The 18,175-nt window shown below is 41.1% G+C and overlaps 2 protein-coding genes across 2 annotated transcripts; one reads left to right on the top strand and one right to left on the bottom strand.

Moving 5' to 3' along the window:
* Window positions 1-787: 787 nt before the first annotated feature.
* On the bottom strand, window positions 788-3,166 carry LOC133883616 (NADH dehydrogenase [ubiquinone] 1 beta subcomplex subunit 9-like). The gene is made up of 5 exons (XM_062322990.1): window positions 2,936-3,166; window positions 2,792-2,833; window positions 2,577-2,658; window positions 1,522-1,577; window positions 788-1,041 (listed from the first exon to the last, which is right to left on the bottom strand). The coding sequence occupies exons 1-5, from the start codon at window positions 3,059-3,061 to the stop codon at window positions 1,006-1,008; spliced, it is 342 nt and encodes a 113-aa protein (XP_062178974.1). The 5' UTR covers window positions 3,062-3,166; the 3' UTR covers window positions 788-1,005.
* Window positions 3,167-10,193: 7,027 nt separating this feature from the next.
* On the top strand, window positions 10,194-17,526 carry LOC133931279 (CDPK-related kinase 3-like). Its single transcript, XM_062378131.1, has 11 exons — window positions 10,194-11,059; window positions 12,644-12,774; window positions 13,053-13,094; window positions 13,184-13,292; window positions 13,474-13,552; window positions 14,298-14,594; window positions 14,760-14,869; window positions 15,644-15,748; window positions 15,885-15,947; window positions 16,852-17,019; window positions 17,156-17,526. The coding sequence occupies exons 1-11, from the start codon at window positions 10,448-10,450 to the stop codon at window positions 17,291-17,293; spliced, it is 1,854 nt and encodes a 617-aa protein (XP_062234115.1). The 5' UTR covers window positions 10,194-10,447; the 3' UTR covers window positions 17,294-17,526.
* Window positions 17,527-18,175: the final 649 nt, after the last annotated feature.

The following is an 18,175-nucleotide window of genomic DNA, read 5'->3' as shown; positions in this document are numbered from 1 at the left end:
CAGGTTGCTTCTCCTATGGATTAACATGACGGTAGGTGCGTAAATCAATAAACCTAAGGTATTTGATTCTTTTTAGTTTAATTAATAATACTACTTTTCTCAAACTAAACAAATTTCTTTAAAAAATAGTGTTATAAGTTAAACTAATTAAGGTTGAAATGTACATTAGATTTACCAATTTGCACTCCTAATGACAGGTCTAAGTTAACCATGTTACACACTCGATCTCGTTTAACACCGAAACCGATTCACAAATCCCGTTGGATCTGTCAAATTGAACGGCCAAGATCGAGGCGACCTCGTACTAGCTGAGCACCTCGTTTGAAACCGGGATCGAGTGCACGTTTAACATGTACTTCATGTCAATTAATTACGGGCAGTGACCAGGTTTAACCTGCTCAGTCGGAAGACGACATCAAAATTGGATGAGAAATTAGGGTTTATTTGGCAGATTTCAAAAAAATTAGAGTTAGTTATCTCTAGCTCTAAAAATTCTTAAAGTTACTAGAGCTCTAAAAGTTGTGAACAGACTGAGAATATTTGATTAAGACATCTTATTCTTATTTTAAATTAAAAATAAATATTTAAACCACTTTATTTTATCCTATAATATCTAAATCCTATATACATCTCAAAGCTAAAGCTTTACCTAACAGATATATTAAATAAGAGCCATCCCAATTCACAGAGTTAGCAGTCCCTTGCACGGTTCAGATTTTGGACATACTGGAAGTAGGAAATTTTCATCGGTTTTATGCTCTAGTGCAAGAGAGAAAGCATAGCGTCATTGTGTAACGGCACAAATCACCTGACAATGCACTAGCAGCAGAGCACAAAAGAGTTCTTAATACGAGTACACATGAAAAGTAAAATACACCGATGAAGGCCAGTAATTTCATTCTTATTGATCACGCAACAACACCATTGCGTGTTATCATTGGGAAACACGGAAAGTAAGCTCTTTGCACTGCCAAGTTCAGCTCCCAAATGCGGGGCTCCTGCTCACTAGTCCTCTTTTCCATAATTGTAAATGATCTCAATCTGCAAGGTGCATATTGTTATCAAACGAGACGGTTTAGCAATGGTAAAACCAGAACGAGTAACTTTGTCGCAGAAAATGAAGTCATTTATTAAACTCTTAGTCCTCTATAACATGTACACTTTCCTAGCTTTGCGAATCCATATGATTTTACAGAAGGTAAAGAATAGCTGGTTGAACAGTTCAACTAATTAATCTTTTGAGGTGACCGAAATATTAAATCTAAACAAGGTAGCTCATTTTGTCATTCATCCCTTAAGAAACTAAAGAGTACAGACCACATCCTTAATCAATACAGTGAAATTGCTTTCTGTGTGAGACAACATACAGGAAGGCATAGTACAAAAAGATTGTATATCTTAACACATAACAAACAGAAACATATTAACATACACTGAAATAAACATTCGTGTACAAGTAAACTAGATAGAGTAAAGGAAGGCAGGAATGGTATATTAAATAGATTGGATAAATGTTCTTACCCCTTGAGGTGGAGGAGGGTTCCTAGTGAATTTACTGCCACCAGGGGCCCATGGAACTGCAGAGATAAAAATAAGTGTATAAGAAACATTTATTTACGTTTCCGTATGCGAGATATAGAGTGTCATTGCTCAGGAGAATAACAGCACACAACAAAGACAAACCTCTACTTCAATTAGTATCATATGCTAAAGATGGTAACATCAAAGAAAACCATATCCATTATGAACATAAGTAGCCTGCTGTAAGTAGTGTAGTCTCTGGAGCTGTAGTATATGACAAAAACAGATCCAAAATCTTATTGTTTTATTGTAGTCAAGCACATTGCTTCATAGATAGCGGAGTTAACGTCTACAACGAAATTTTAAAAAGAAATGCCGTTGTCCAGATCAGGATCTATATCACTTAGCTGAAGTAATTTCTTTTTTTCAGTAATTAGATTATGTTAAACGGCAATCCACCTGAGCCAGAACAAGAGGCCCATTCAATGCTAATAAATCTAAAATGAATATTCCAGAAGTCAATATATTCATCTTGTGATGCAGTGGCATTTATAATAAAGGTGTAAACCGAGCCATCTTAATGTTTATGAGTTTATCTCAACACAATATTTCAAGTTTTCACTGGCAAGTGGCAACACAGCTCAAATAAAGACAGTCTGATACAAACACACATGAACCAAACAAGGGATATGGAAGCATTGTCATTTGAAACATAGTCTCCAAGAGTTTCAAGCAAGCAATATGTAATGCTAGGCTGAATGAACACTATAAAAGCCCCAGCTAGGCAGCTACATCAAAACTTATCATCCTCTACTGAAACACAAAGACTTCAGCTCGCAAGTTTAGTAATCCACACTCGTTTGTATATCCATTGCAGTAGTCCTGAAGCTTTCGACTAAATTTATTCGAAGTTCAATAGACTAACCAAATAGAAACACTAACTTCCTACACGATTTAACAGAAACGCTACCAGCCTACGGGATTTACAGCGCAACGTCAAACGGAGGCAGCATCAGCAGGAACAAAAGGCGCAAGCATTTCAAAGCAAAGCTTACCAATGTAGGGGTCGGGGTGCTGGAAATTACTGTACTGCGCTTCCGCGTCATCGATGAGTCTATCGATCACATCCATGTTCTCCTGCACACACCACGCCACACCACACAGAAATCATCACCGGATGTCCCTCGCGATTTCACTCCCCCACCGCCGCAAAAGGAGACGAAGGGATGCAGAGACGAAGCAGCAGCAGAAGAGGCCAAGAGGGCGTTACCACGTGTCGGTTGGCCTCGAACTTGTCCCTGAGATCCGACGCCTGCGCGGGAGGGGAACACGAGGTCAGATCCGCCCGCGAGCGAGGAGGGAGATCGAGATCGAGAGGGGGGCGGAAAGGGGAAGGGGGGAGAGGGGAGCTGACGTCCTGGTAGAAGAGGTGGCGGTGGACGGCCCAGTTGAGGGTGTCCTTGAGCGCGCGGCGGTACAGCAGCCGCACCCGCTCCTTTTGCGACGCCCGCCGCGCCAGGTAACCCGCCGTAGTCGCCATCGAACCTCGCCGCCGCCGCCGCCGCCGCTCCTTCTCTCACCTCTCGCTCCGGTTCGGTCGTTGGGTTGGGGATCGGGATCGGATTCGGACGGGGTCACGGCCTCACTGGTGTCTATGGGCTGTTTGGATCGGATCCTGACATGGGTAGGCCCATTTTATTTGTGGGTACGCACAGCACAGCAGAGGGGCAAAAGCCCAGGGCTTTTTTGGGCTTTTCCGGCCCACTTATTTGTTTCTTCTTCCTAACTTTTTTTCTTCTTCTGTGAGCATTTAATTGTATCATATGCAGTGGCGAATTCAGGAGCGGATCTAGTGCTACTGCTTCGCAGCCAGTGGTAGCCCTGTAAGCCTCGAGCAATTCTGTTGCCATGAATGAGAGAGAGGAAGAGAATGAGGAGGAGGAAGAAGGAGAGAAAGAGCTGGATGGACTCCTCTATCTAGCTCATCTTAATACGTCACTAGATCTAAGAGCACCAAATAAGGTTATTTCTTCTACTTCTCTTCCTTTTCTTTTCTTCTTCTTTTATGAAAAAAAGAGGGCTCGCTGATCCTATATGCCCCTAAGAAGCAAGTACTGAAATAATATTAGTTTATGCGCGATATTTCTATTATGTGACATAGTTTCACTTTACAAGGGCCATGCTTCGAGGATAAGCTCAGACTATTTCAACGTATAAAGTTAAAACAACAATTTCTTTATGCATGTTACGTGTAGAAGATTGCGAAAAGATTGATATAACTGACACACTAGGTTGAAAATTGGCGCCAAATAGCTGAGGAAATGGACTATTAAAGTCTGACATTTCACCTCTAGTCAAGTTGACCTTGGCACATCAAACATTTTCATTGTTATTTTTCTCACTACCGGTCGGCTTGTTAGATAGCCCTGATATGTAAGTGGGTATATTGAGATTTGATGATAGGATATGAAGATTGAAGTTTCAAGATTCTCAACTTATAGTCAATGAGATACGGAGTACACTTCTAGAAGTTGTCTCTGGAACACGATAAAAAAGGCCCCGTACTAGCTCCGGTTGACTAAAAGTTTTGTATATCGATCATTTAAAATTAGACAAGAATCATGAGCCCATTTGTATGATTCATCTCTTATCATTTTTTCACATTACACGCTTTAAAGAAAAATAATGCTCTCGAAGAAAGGATTCATTCAAAATATAATTAGAAGTTCCAATTTATAAGATGACTTATATGAAGCAAACATTACATATCCTGTGTGAGTTGGCATTCACTCTTTGATTCCTCCAAGCACAGAGAAATTTCTTCGTCGAGATCACCTAGCAGATGTACGGCCTTACGATGTACGGCCATACCAGAAGTTGTTAGGAGTTGACATAGCCTGCAGGTACTAGCCAGGTAGTTGTTAGGAATACAATGTTCCATTATTTCTGAATGTACATAGGATATGTATACATCAGAACATACATACTACTGTACTAGCAAGACACAGGTACAGAGTACAGACAGTGCAGCTCATCATTCATCTTCTCAATGGAGTGTGTGTGTGTATATATTCTTGTCTGATCAAGTGTTTATTGATACAAGAAACGAATCATTTACTCTTACGACTAGTACTGCCATACGTGAGATCTAAGCAGTGTAAAGCCTTGTCCGGGAGCCCTGGAAAAGAAAGAGAGCAAACAGATCAAGCCGCAGCAGCAGCCGAGGAGAAGGAGGCAGCGTTTGGCGTCCAGCCATTGTCCATTTGCATTTACTCTGTGCACGAGAAGCTAGGCAACAGCAAGTTGGGTGAGGTGAGATTTATTATTAGCCCTTGCGTCCCCCGGCCCTTTCACTGACCGCGACTTCAGCTCTCTCTCTCTCTCTCTCTCTCTCCGACTAAACTCTGAAGAGATACTGAACACTGAAGATCTCTGAATATGCAAGAACCCAGGCGCCTCTTCTGAAACTTGCCATCTGCAGGTTGGTGTTGTTTAATGGCTTGGAACCTTCATGTGTCAGTCAGTCAGTAAGGCTCTGCAGCTGCTGCGAATCAAGCCCTAACCACGAGTAATACTAGTATTTTACTGCATCGGATGGCGTATTATATAGCACACCACCCACATCGTGATAAGGAGGAGCAGTGTTTGTTTATGCCACGGATTAGAGATGCTTCTGTCAGTTCTGTGCTCCTGCTGCTCTCTCTCTCTCTCTCTCTGCCACCGATTCCCATTCCTTTACTCGAGTGAAGTGGCAGCTTGTGGTACGTCGTTTCCTGCTGGATCTTGCCATCACAGCTCTTCATGTTCAGAATTCAGGCTGGTGATTAATTCATTTCCGTGTTCCAACTAACAGTGCTGACTGCTGAATCGTCTCATCTGTAAGTTTCCAAACGTTATTGCATGGTTCTCTCTTTAGCTGGTAACTATGCTCTGAAAATGGGAGCTAACGTACTCAGGATCCAACAGCTGGATTATTTGGCAATTATAGGATAAACACATTATCTGGCTAGCTGGATGACAGATTAAGGCATATCAGATGGAGTAAGATTTGAAGTAGACTGATATCTGATGTCTTGTTCTACGGCGCTGTTACCTCGGACTTCTTTTGAACGCGATAATTTCACGGGAATTTCAGAGGAAAAGAAGCATCAAACATAACTAGACATAGATTAAACAATATATAATGTTCTGAACGGGGCATGAATGTTACTTACAGTTAGTGATGGACTTGTTAACGAATGATGGCGCGGTCATCAGAAAGTTTTCTTTCGGTGCATGAAGTAAGCAGGCATTACTTTTCAAAAGGAGAAATTAAAAAAATGAACAACAGAAAGAGAAGTAATTAACCAGGCATTGATTGAAATACTTGGCTTGTTTTGCTGCCGAGAGAAAGTTCAGTTTCTTGCTGCATCAGTAACACAACTACTCAGAAAAAAGTTGTGGCTGTTAGATCGGACAACTGTGCCTCACGATTCCTGTAAATTGGGACATTTAGTATTTGTTTCGCAGAGTTATAGCTCCAATAATTCTTGGAGCAAAATATTCGTAGATCTATAAATTTATAGAGCTGAAGCTGATGATACACTAACAGTTTTTGAGTGAGTCATCTTGTTTACATTTTTAACTAAATATATATATTTAAACTACTTTATATTAACCTATAAATACTAGATATAATATGAAATTGGTAGTTGTAACCTGTCAAACAGGATCTTATATGCAATAATTTTCCAAACTGTTTACAACTTGCTCTATGAAGCAAAGCTGCCAGTGATATGGACTTCTCCATGTGCACAGGCTCTGTAAAGTGTTAACCTAACACCACGTATAACCTTTATTAAATGTTTAATTAATGTGCCGGTGAAACTTAATGGTGCGCGTGTGTTGGATCCTCTAACATTACGTGATAATTCTCTCTCGAGCGTCGAATTAAAAATGTAACGGTTGTCGACAAATTAGCTGACACTTCATAGTGAGGTGGCCATTACTCTGATTACAAGTTTAGAGTTTAGAAGCCACAAGTTTGTTTGGCAACGAGAGAATAGATGGCCAAATTTAGGAAATTATCAAATACAACATTAACTAGCCTGCATATAAAGGTCATGTCATTGAATTGCCCATGGATATCAGATCAATAAGAAATATTTTAGTACCAAATAAACATATAAAAATCATGTCAAATTGCATCATGGATGACATTGGACGCAAAAAGTTATACAAATTGTTGGAGTGTCAGTGTCAGCCATCAACGGATCCACTGGATTCACACGTGCTCGTAGGGACTATCTGAAAAGTACTCGAGTTTGCCTCCTGTTGGAATTGTTCGCCGGCGTGACATTTTCTGGATCAAATTAGAGTTGTGTTCTTCAGAAAAAAAAACCCCTTCAGATCAGATGGATTTAGTAAGTTAAAGAAGGAAAGAAAAAATCACAGTTTAAAGAAGGATTCAAGGTCGATCTGTGGTGGAGCTGGCACCGAACTGGGTCCCATTCATGTCGAAGTGGGTGATCGCTAGGCGGTCGGTCTATGACGCTTACAGGACCGCACATGGGTCCTTGATATCCAGGGTGGCCTCTCAGCCCCTGCACTATAAGCTTACCTGCGCCTGTGGGATGCGCTACAGGTGGTGGTGCTGATCGAGGAAGGCTAGGACCAGCACTTGTGGACTCCCTCGCCCTCGCGCAAGTTCATAGTTTGCTCGGCATATTGCCGTTTCTTCACGGGCGCGATCGCCTTCGAGCCTTATAAGAGAATCTGGAAGATGTGGGCGCCCCCGCGCGCTAAGTTCTTCGTGTCTGGCTTGCTACACTCGACAGAATTTGGATGGTGAATCGCCTCGCACATCGGGGTTTGCAGCACCCACAAAATTGCCCCCTTTGCGATCAGGTAGATGAAACGATCCGCCATCTCTTGACAAAATGTGTTTTTGCGCGGGAAATTTGGTTTAAGGTGCTTCAATGTGTTGGGTTGCAGGAGTTGGCGCCAAGCGGACTTAACAATGATCTCCATGATTGGTGGCGCTTTGCTCACCATAGTATGCTGAATGAAGTCTGAAAGGGCCTTAATTCCTTGGTAATCCTGGTGGCCTAGATAATTTGGAAGCTACGCAACCGATGTGTTTTTGACGGGGATCAATCTTCAGTGAGCAATGCTACGGGAAATCTTTGAGGAAGCTCAACTTTGGTGATGGGGGCTGTGGGGTTGTGTTTTTTGTTAGGTTGACTTTGTCAGTCGTGGTTGTGACGTGTTTTAGACATATTACTAACCCGACCGTTGGTACGGCTTTGTATATGGATTCTATTTTTTACATTCCCTCTCTTAATTAATGACACGTAGCTCTCCTGCATGTTTAATAAAAAAAATTACTAGATGGTATGTCTCCTAATCCATGTCAAGATTAATTAATGCACTCTAGATAACAATCGCTCTCATTTCGTTTCTTCGGATTGTGTTGAAGTTTTGGCCATGCAAGGAGCATCTCTAACAGAAAGTATATCACACCACAAATATAGCGTATGCACTATGCAGTCTTTCTGAAAAAGGTGGAAAAGCTACACATTTACAGCACCTCTCCACAAAAATTCAAATCAATTGTTTCTGTTTTACCAAAATCCTATTTATTAATTAAAAAAAGTTACTACCAAGAAATTATTTTTCTGAAAGGGATTTCTAGGCTCTCTTACAAATCTAGAAAAACGTAAAAGTCCTCTTGAAAAGCACCACCATTGTTACCTTTCACAAGAGTTGACAGCAAGAGGATAAAACCACTGGCTGCAGCGAGTCAAGCCACTGCCGTCCATCGACGGTCGCTTCAACCTCTCGTCCCAAGCTGCGACCTGTTCTTGGAAGCTTGTAGCCACCGTTAAACTCACAGCGAAAGCTATCTAGTTTGATCTGACGTCCGGCCGTAGAACTCTGTCCAGCTCTCAGCAGCTCCAAGCTACTATCACATCAGAATTCAGAGGTACTTGGTATCCAGATTGAGAAGTTAAGCTGCTAAGAGTGGGATCCTTAGGTATAGTAGCATCTGATTCTGATTCCTTGAGTCTCGTGCAAGTACTATCAGTTTTACTTATCAACATGCTTATCCAGCTGATGAAAGTCATGTTTTTGTCAATGTTACTGACAGTGCAAAGGGCTAGATTTTCAGTATTTCTCCGAACCTTTTCAGTTTTCACCCTGGCTTTTAATTAGTATATCGAAAGCTTACATTTCTGCGAAGTTGAGGCCATGAATCTAGTCTTTCTTCGGTCATGAACTTACGGCCTTCTGAAAAAGCTAGATCAAACAACTGCCCACCGGAAACTTTCAAGAAAGTAAAAATTCAGGTTGCAGATGAAAATTCTTACACTATTTCTCCGCACTTGACCTTTTCGCGGAACTCACTTGTTAACATCAAAATTCAAGTCCTTCTTGCCTACTAAGCCTGCAAGTCTGATTTGTCGAGAGTAAATTAATAAGGAGAAATCATTCAACGGATCGCATATTACCTAGTCTATTTGGCAAATGCTGCAGCTCTCTCTGAAGCGAATGAGTCAAGAACTGACTTTTTGATTAATAGTAGCAGCAGCTGGAAATGTCAACACGGTTGCATCGAATGCACGACACTACAATCTGTCGCGTCTGTCCCATGAACGTTGAGACCAAAGGTGACAAACTATTCAGCACATGCACAGTCAAAATTTGAGAGCAATTTGCTCTTTGAATTCCAAGTTACAAAGAAGTGGATCGTCAGAGAATTTCAATCAGCAGAGGTACAGCTGTGCTTCATAATGGACCGTAAAATCGGTTTTCCGGCGCGCAACCCAAGTTACAAAAACGAGAAATCCTCGGAAGAACATCTGATTTGTCAAAGCTGCCATGGACAAAAAAAAGAGAGACCATGATTGAAAAGAGAAATTAGAGCACATAAACAAGACACATCTCCTAAAATTAGGAAGGTGGTAATGATCCAATTAAGAGCCAGATTAGCAAGATCAACCACTCATAATACTAGAAAGGCTAACAGATTAGACCATCTTTGACAAAACTCTAAGATCCGTCCATGATTTAAAATTTATAGGATAAAATAAAATAATTTAAATATTTATTTTTAATCTAAAATAAAAATATCTCAACCAAAGATCTTCAAACTAAACATAACTCTAGCTTTAAAAATTCTAGAACTACAAATAATCGGATCTAAAAATTATTATAGCTGAAGCACTAATATAGTGTAAAATTAAGATAGGCTGTAACGAGAGACGGTACAAGTGGACAATGGAGGCGTCACCTGCTCCGGCAGGCCGCCGTGTTTCTGGAGCTCCCAAACTACCCCACCACCGCACCGCACGGCCATCGAGGACGAGGTCGCAGCGCACCAAACACTGGATCCCCTCCAATCGCCTCCGGCCATGTCACCAAAGGACCCCACCTGTCAGACAGAGAGATCCCTCGTGTATTTATTTCCTTCGGTGACGTCAGCCACGGCGGTTTCCACGCACGGCTGCCGTGGTATGAGGTCAGTGGATGGCATGCGGGCCCGGATCGGCGCGGGGACCGGTGATCAGAGAGGATTTTGGGTGGAAAAAAGGGCTTTCGCCGTACGCGCAGAGAATTCTTCGTCTCCCGCCCTTTTTACGCCCCGCCCCCCGGGAGTGGTAGAATTCACGGTCGCCTCCCTCCTCTCTCTCTCTCTCTCTCTCTCCTCCCTGTTGTAACCGAGGGGAGGAGAGAGAAATAACGAACGCCACCTCTCCTCTGTCTCTGTTTCTCTCTCCTCCCTGCTGTTTCCTTCCTCCGCTTCTTCCCCTTCTTCCATTCGCAACGAGGCGTGGCAACGCGACTCGTCTCCCTGCCTCGCAATCGCAGACGCGCGGACGCCCAAACCCAAACCCTAACCCTAGCAGCTCGGCCTCCGCCTCCGTAGGCCGAGGCGGCGGCCGCGATGGGGCAGTGCTACGGGAAGGCGGGCGCGTCGTCGCGGGCCGAGCAAGACGAGCTCGGTGTGGTGGCGCCGCCGTCCCCGCTGCCGGCCAACGGCGCGCCGCAGACGCCACGGCAGCAGGCAACAGCGCCGGCGGCCGGGACGCCGAGGCGCCGGAAGTCCGGATCGACCACGCCGGTGCACCAGACGCCCGGGGTCGCGTGGCCGAGCCCGTACCCCGCGGGCGGAGCGAGCCCGCTGCCCGCGGGGGTGTCGCCGTCGCCGGCGAGGTCGACGCCCAGGAGGTTCTTCAAGCGGCCCTTCCCGCCGCCGTCGCCGGCCAAGCACATAAAGGCCACGCTCGCCAAGCGGCTGGGCGGGGGGAAGCCCAAAGAGGGGACCATACCGGAGGAAGGCGGCGTCGGGGCCGGCTCTGGCGGAGGGGGTGCGGATGGGACAGAGGCGGAGAGGCCATTGGACAAGACTTTTGGCTTCGGGAAGAACTTCGGGTCCAAGTACGAGCTCGGGAAGGAGGTGGGGAGGGGGCACTTTGGGCATACCTGCTCGGCCGTCGTGAAGAAGGGCGAGTACAAGGGGCAGACCGTCGCCGTCAAGATTATCTCTAAAGCTAAGGTGAGGGCAGGGCACGGTGGGGGATCATGGTGCTGGTATGCTGATGTTTAAATTCAATTTTGGAAATTTTGAAAATTCAAATGTTAGATGCTGCTGCTGTGGTAACCGGTATGTGTTCCGCGCCAATTCTGCGGTAGTAACGGAAATTTTTGGGTGGTTAAATGGTCCAAGTGTTACATGCTGAAGGATACTTTAGATTTTTTTGCTTTAAAATTTTCAAATTTCGCTCTTAGATTGTTCACTGAGGCTGTTGCTCTTAGATGATTTCCCTCCTTTTGGCTGGTTTGACGATTTTGACTTTGAACAGTAAGATTGTACCAGGAAAGATTAATATTTTACTGTTCCTTTGTTGAATCTTGTTAAATTGTTAGCAGTTCTCTTCCTGGATAGATAGTTAGACTGGGATGGGAATAAATGGTTGGGAGATGATTTTTTATGTAACCCTCTCTTAGTTGGGATTAGAACTTTCGACATTTTGGAGGGCTGTTGTTCATTTTTTCCGCAAATTACATAAGTCCTAATTTTCTGGGAATGCATGTGGAAACTTCAGGATGTTAGTACATTGTTTTAAATTCTCGGTGACGTACCCAATCCTTTTTAGTTGTTAATGATGATAAATGGTATTTAACTGATCAGGAGTTGGAGTTTGTTTGTCGTGCAGGGGGTTTTCTGCCGGTTGTCCCTTAAATCAACCATGCGGTTGTGTGGTTTTTGGGCCTAGTTTCCCTTATAAACTGGGTCAATTATCTTCTTCCATGAAAAACTCGGCAATGCTCTTGCTGTCCTTTTGAATAAAAAAAACTGATCAGGAGCACATGCCCTCTCATCTCTTGTTTCTGTTTGGTGAATTAAGGCTTGTGGATTTTCTAGTTGGATTCAGTGGCTTCTTTTTAGGAAAACTTACTTTATTATATTGGTCCTGGTAATCAATTGTTTGATGAATACCAGAGCTTATGTTAGCTCTGATCACATCTATGGAGGTATGTGCATTGCAATTTGCCAGTCACAATTACTGGGATGCATGAGTGTGGAATAACTTGAAGCGAATAAAGACCCAAGGAGGCTACATGGCCTAGATTCAATTTAGGAGGGAAGGCACCAGAGATAGCATTGCATAATTGAGATGATAAAGAATGTCTTACATTGCATTATTATTATTAGCAGGCATTGCTTCATACAGGAGGAATATTGGACTGATTGGCTAGAAGGCCAACAGATGGTTATGTAGCTTTTTAGAATTTCAGATTTATAACTAGTGTAGTGCAGAAATGGGTCTCTGTGATTTTGTTACTTGATCTATTTTTTATGATGGTAAAAACTTCCCAGAATGCCACCTTTAAATTTGGCAATCTCATCCAGATCTTCTTGGGGAAAAAAATCATTCTTGACAACAATTCCACTGATACAAGCCATTTACTCAGTGAATAATGTTGCCTGGATCCTCATTTGGATATGCTTTGTGATGCTTTCTTCTCTTTAAGATCTGGCCATGGACATTACTTACATTTGCTTCTTTCCAAGGATGATTTAAATGTTGCTGCTGTTTCTAACTGAAATGAAATATGATATCTTTTTTTTTGGTAGATGACGACGGCCATTTCAATCGAAGATGTTCGTAGGGAAGTCAAGATTTTGAAAGCTCTATCAGGACACAATAATCTTGTCAAATTCTATGATGCATGTGAGGACACCCTCAATGTCTACGTTGCCATGGAGTATGTTTTTTTGTGACCTTTTGCATGTGATTTTAATGACTTATAATTCAGAAATACTAGATTAGCCTTCTCTAGATACAACATTTGATCTCAAGTTTCTTCTGACATGCTTTAAAAACAGCTCCTCTATATTTGTGCATTTACTTAAATCACTCCATGCTGATTAAATCCTGTGATGTGTGCAGTGTGATAGTATCTAGCATAGTGCGTAAATGCTCTTTAACGAAATAATGTAATATATATCAGGCGGTAATTTTCTCATTGTTTCTTTTTAACAGATTATGCGAGGGTGGAGAGTTGCTAGATAGAATATTAGCCAGGTACTTTCTAGAATTTATTGATCTCTAGTAGCAAAGTTGCAGTATCTCTTGTTAATGCTTACCATGGATGCAAACTTGAACTATTGAAGAGGTGGGAGATACACAGAAGAAGATGCTAAAGCGATAATTGTACAGATTTTGAGCGTAGTGGCCTTCTGTCATCTTCAGGGAGTAGTTCATCGCGATTTGAAGCCAGAGGTATGCCTGAGTATTTTGTGTATAGTTTGTATATGTATGCAGTCCCATAGGTATTTGACTGGGTTACGTCAGCCATCTTATTCACCTGCACTTGCTGTTATTTCTTTTAAGGGATAGCTGTTATCTTTGTTGAACATTAGACTCTCTTTTGTGACACCGTTGCTATATTTCATTTGTACAGAATTTTCTTTTCACAACAAGAGATGAAAACGCTCCTATGAAGTTGATTGATTTTGGTCTGTCCGATTTTATTAGACCAGGTAATGTACTAATAGTTGATTGATCTTCACCTTTGTACATGCCATTTGAGTTTACTAATTATTTTCTCTGTTATCCTGTTGTCTAAAAGATCATTACCATGTTTCAAGCATGCATTCTAATTTTCTAAGATGCACTAGAGAAAGGACTCAGATTCCTCATAGATTCCTCAGTTACGAGCTTAAGTAAGCAAATTTGAAAAGGTGGCATTTTGAACATCAATCGATACTGAAATCTAAGTTTAAATGAATTTCTTACAGTAGAGATTAGCTACACAATGCAATCTTCGAAGCTTGTATTGTGTGCTCTGTCAAGGATTTCATCACGCAAGTTTGGACTGTATATACAAATATGTAACTGTTTCGTTTTACATTTGTTCATATTGTATGTCAGTTCTTGCGCTGAAATTTTTTTGTCACATGCTGCAGCTTGATGATTGGAAGGTGGAAAGTTATATGGAAAAACATTGAAATATGTGAAAAAGAACTAATCAGGGAACTTGAGCATTGCTTATTTATGCAGAAAACATTTTCTTGTTTATCTTGCATTGTAATTGTTTAGCTTGTGCTTGTGCTTATATTCCAGATAAACAGTACATACATTCATATCTGACAGTTTATTTTCTCATGTTTCTTGATGCTTGGAATATACTTTGTGCTATCAATATTTAATGTTAATTGTTTTTTTCTGCGTACTTCATTAACTCACCAGATACTTGGTGCTTGTGTTCTGTGCTATATAATGCAGATGAAAGGCTCAATGATATTGTTGGAAGTGCATATTATGTCGCTCCAGAAGTTCTACACAGATCATACAGTATGGAAGCAGACATTTGGAGTATAGGTGTCATAACATACATTCTGCTCTGTGGCAGTCGGCCATTCTGGGCACGGACAGAATCTGGGATCTTCCGATCTGTGTTGAGAGCTGATCCCAACTTCGACGATTCACCATGGCCTTCAGTTTCGGCTGAAGCTAAGGATTTTGTGAAGAGATTTCTGAACAAGGATTACCGCAAAAGAATGACTGCTGTCCAAGCACTGAGTAAGTTGTCATTTATGCTTGTTTAGTGCTGCTCTGTGATATCACAACACCTCAGTTTGGATTTTTTTTAAAGCAGATTTGATTACCATCTATTTTAAGAACTGCTAGGTATATACATTATGTTATAGTGAAACCATAAAAATGAAGATATTTTTATTTGGGCAGCTCACCCTTGGTTACGAGATGAACAAAGGCAAATTCCATTGGACATACTCATCTTCAGATTAGTTAAGCAATATCTTCGTGCTACTCCTCTTAAGCGTCTGGCATTGAAGGTACAATATAGCCTTCCATGGCCTTCTCTGCATTTGTAAATGTTCTTAATTTTTTTCTTTGATCTTATTGATATAGCAATATGTAATTGATAAATGCGCATGTGCTGGATGTGATAAAAAGACCACATGAAGGCCATGTAACACTCCCAGCTGTAGAAGCTATAGTGTGCATGAGCATGTATTTTTTGTGGTGGTAGTCTGGTAGACTTGCAGTATATGCTTTCGTTAAGCTTTTCTATAGGTAGTACCGTGTGTGTGTCTCTATATATATTCAATTTCCATGAACCTTGTCCAGATATTTATATATATATTTTTCAAAGTTACTATTCAAATTCAAGTTACTATTTACTATTAACAGGATGACTCACATGCGTCTCTTTCAATATTAATCGTTAGCGTACGACAGTGTAAGGATATAATTTTATAATATACTTAACTCGTCCATTTCCTGCATGCAATTTTATATTCGAGAATTACTATTTGGTATTATTCAGATACTATTTAGTAATGTTTGCGCACCATGTGAACAGTAAAGACTTATTTGAAAATTAACAACGATACTAAAATATTCAATATTGAAAGCGACCTTTCTTGATTTAGTAGTATTAAGCTATGCTATTCAGGATATTATTCACAATTACTATTCACAAAATGCTATTCAGGATAAAATAAATAAATAAATAGTATATAGTGGCAAATTGTGGTGTAAATTGACCACCAGCAAAGTTTCACTCATCAAAATATTAAACTAACAGTTAGCCTTCTTTGTCACAGGCACTATCTAAAGCTTTAAGGGAGGATGAACTTTTGTATCTTAGACTGCAGTTTAAGCTGCTTGAACCTAGAGATGGGTTCGTATCACTGGACAACTTTCGGACGGTGAGTTATTTGTTGTTGTTGATTGCTTCATCAAGATGAAGACATGCCAAAAGCAGAACACTTGTTCATGTCTTCCTATGCACATGATGTTGCATGTTCTAACTTTTTATCCTTGACGTCCCATGTTTTTATTCAGGCTCTAACGAGATATTTAACTGATGCAATGAAGGAATCAAGGGTTCTTGAGTTTTTGCATGCGGTAAGGTCTCATCACTGTGACCATAAACAACGGAAGAGTTTTTTTTTTCTATTCTCATTTGGTTGCTCTGGTGGTGCTAATACAAAGTTGATAACGTGTTACCCCCTTTTAAAGTAGGAGGTGTGGAAAGTTATCACATGACATACTGGCGATCTTATTTTGGATAAGCGTTAATGCTGATCATTCTGCTTTCGCCAAAGAAAATGGGCAGAATAACTCCTTTTGTTTGTTTATGTTCCGGTCGCTGTAGTTTTGTAATGCTCCTTTCATCCACCCTGGTCACCACTGGGCTACCCTCTACTTGTATAGAGACAGTGAATTAGTTTTCAGGTGTTGGAGATGCACTTTTCTTCTTATCTAATGATATTAATAGTCTTCCATGCTGTCATGATTGCGTACAAAGCCTGACGCCAAGGGGATTCAATGGTTATGCTGCCCTTAGTCCTCATGTTTCTTTGTGTTGATGGCTTGCTGTTACAAAGGGAATCTATCACCGGTTTGGAACAAGATAGCAGCAGGTCGCTATGATCTTGGTTAATAACCATGCTGATATGAGCCCAATTATCGTCTACAATACATGCTATGGTTGCGCATTGTTCTTTAACATAGACATGTTTTCCTTGATAATATTATTAGTTATAACTGCAAGCTCTGCTGGACATAATGTGTTATATAGTAACCGTTTATCATATCTGTTCAAGGATTGATATCACTCAAAAGATTCCATCTGATTATCTTTAACTGTGGTGGTGAAATTATCCCATGTCCTGAATATTATGATCGTCTTGATGTTTCATACATAGTACTTTGTTCCTTTCTTTTAGAACTACTTTTGCATTTTCATCTGCAACATTTGTTGCATCGATGGTTGAAGTTGCTGATCTTGTTCATGTTTCTATCTCAGTTGGAACCACTTGCGTACAGAAGGATGGACTTTGAAGAGTTCTGTGCTGCAGCAATCAGCCCTTACCAGCTTGAGGCTTTGGAGAGGTGGGAAGAAATTGCAGGAACAGCTTTTCAGCACTTTGAACAAGAGGGCAACCGAGTTATATCAGTTGAGGAGTTGGCACAGGTATTTAGCACAACTTCAATTGAACAGAACTGGTACCTTTAGTTGGGTGGATAATATGTCCTTGTCCTTTGGATCATCACATTTTGTTTTTTCCTACATTTGGAATGGCTACCCTGACATCTTTATTTGTATATAGGAACTAAGTCTTGCGTCAACACATTATTCCATTGTACAAGACTGGATCAGAAAGTCGGATGGCAAGCTAAACTTTCTTGGGTTTACCAAATTTTTACATGGTGTCACAATACGTGCCTCAAATACAAGACGACAGTAAATGGTTGCAAATTGTATTTGCCTCTAATTTAAAGCCTCTCGATTATATGACCCTGATTATTGTTGCCCCTGCTCCTGCCCCTTTCTTCTGGTTAATGATCATTCTTCCTGATTGTGATGTCGTTGGTTGTTGTCATGATAGTTTTTGTAGAGTACATCTAAAGATCCTTGTAATGAAGGCGAAATCATATGGTTTGTTCAAGAAATATAGTGTCATGTGTTCTTTTTTGCTCACCGATTTTGAACCATTATCCATGGGCAGACTGGTATATCAATGTGGCGCTGAAATTGATCTCGTTACTCAGCTCAATAACATTTGGAGCACATATAACTCCCCAACTGTACCTAAGCTCAGACATTCTTGGTGTAAATTTTTTGGTGCAGTTTCAGCCTATGAACTGCATTACAGAGGAACGTTCTTCGTGATGCATAACAGAGACGGATGAGTCATTGGCAGAGGTTATTTATAAAAGGCATGTAGATATGCGTCAGTGGTAAATTGTTGGCAACCTACACGCACTCGCGTTCACTGTCCATAGCACTCAACAGTGGGCCTATTCTTGGAAACATTTGTTTCGATTCAATATGTTGCCTTTCTACATCCAAAGGAGGGGATTTAACTTGTTGCCAAAAAGCCATCAGATTTTCACTCCCAAATGCCTACCGGGCCCACGTGGATGAACAGTAGGTGTTATGAACAGTACTCAAGAGCTCTTAAAAGGCAAAAAAAACATGTTGATTTTTTATATGCTCTATAATTCACAAGCAACTCATTTTAAAAATCTTGTGTATAATTCAAACTAAAATTCTTCAAAATGTGCTACTTATGCAACTTCTAGTAATTTTTATTAATGATTTTTTTTCAGATTTTTTGGGAATTTTT

The sequence above is a fragment of the Phragmites australis genome, chromosome 10 (assembly GCF_958298935.1).
Source record: "Phragmites australis chromosome 10, lpPhrAust1.1, whole genome shotgun sequence".
Classification (NCBI taxonomy): domain Eukaryota; kingdom Viridiplantae; phylum Streptophyta; class Magnoliopsida; order Poales; family Poaceae; genus Phragmites; species Phragmites australis.
Note: the sequence above shows the minus strand (reverse complement) of the source record. Positions and strands in the feature narration are given on the sequence as shown.

Bases quoted from the DNA above. Each gene is read 5' to 3' on its own strand.
- LOC133883616 (XM_062322990.1), bottom strand. From the start codon at position 3,061: ATGGCGACTACGGCGGGTTACCTGGCGCGGCGGGCGTCGCAAAAGGAG. The intron at 2,834-2,935 runs GTCAGCTCCCCT...CCTCCCGCGCAG, and splicing joins GCCACCTCTTCTACCAGGAC to GCGTCGGATCTCAGGGACAA. The intron at 1,042-1,521 runs GTAAGAACATTT...TGCACCTTGCAG, and splicing joins ACCCTCCTCCACCTCAAGGG to ATTGAGATCATTTACAATTA.
- LOC133931279 (XM_062378131.1), top strand. From the start codon at position 10,448: ATGGGGCAGTGCTACGGGAAGGCGGGCGCGTCGTCGCGGGCCGAGCAA. The intron at 13,095-13,183 runs GTACTTTCTAGA...GAACTATTGAAG, and splicing joins CTAGATAGAATATTAGCCAG to AGGTGGGAGATACACAGAAG. The intron at 13,553-14,297 runs GTAATGTACTAA...TATATAATGCAG, and splicing joins GTCCGATTTTATTAGACCAG to ATGAAAGGCTCAATGATATT.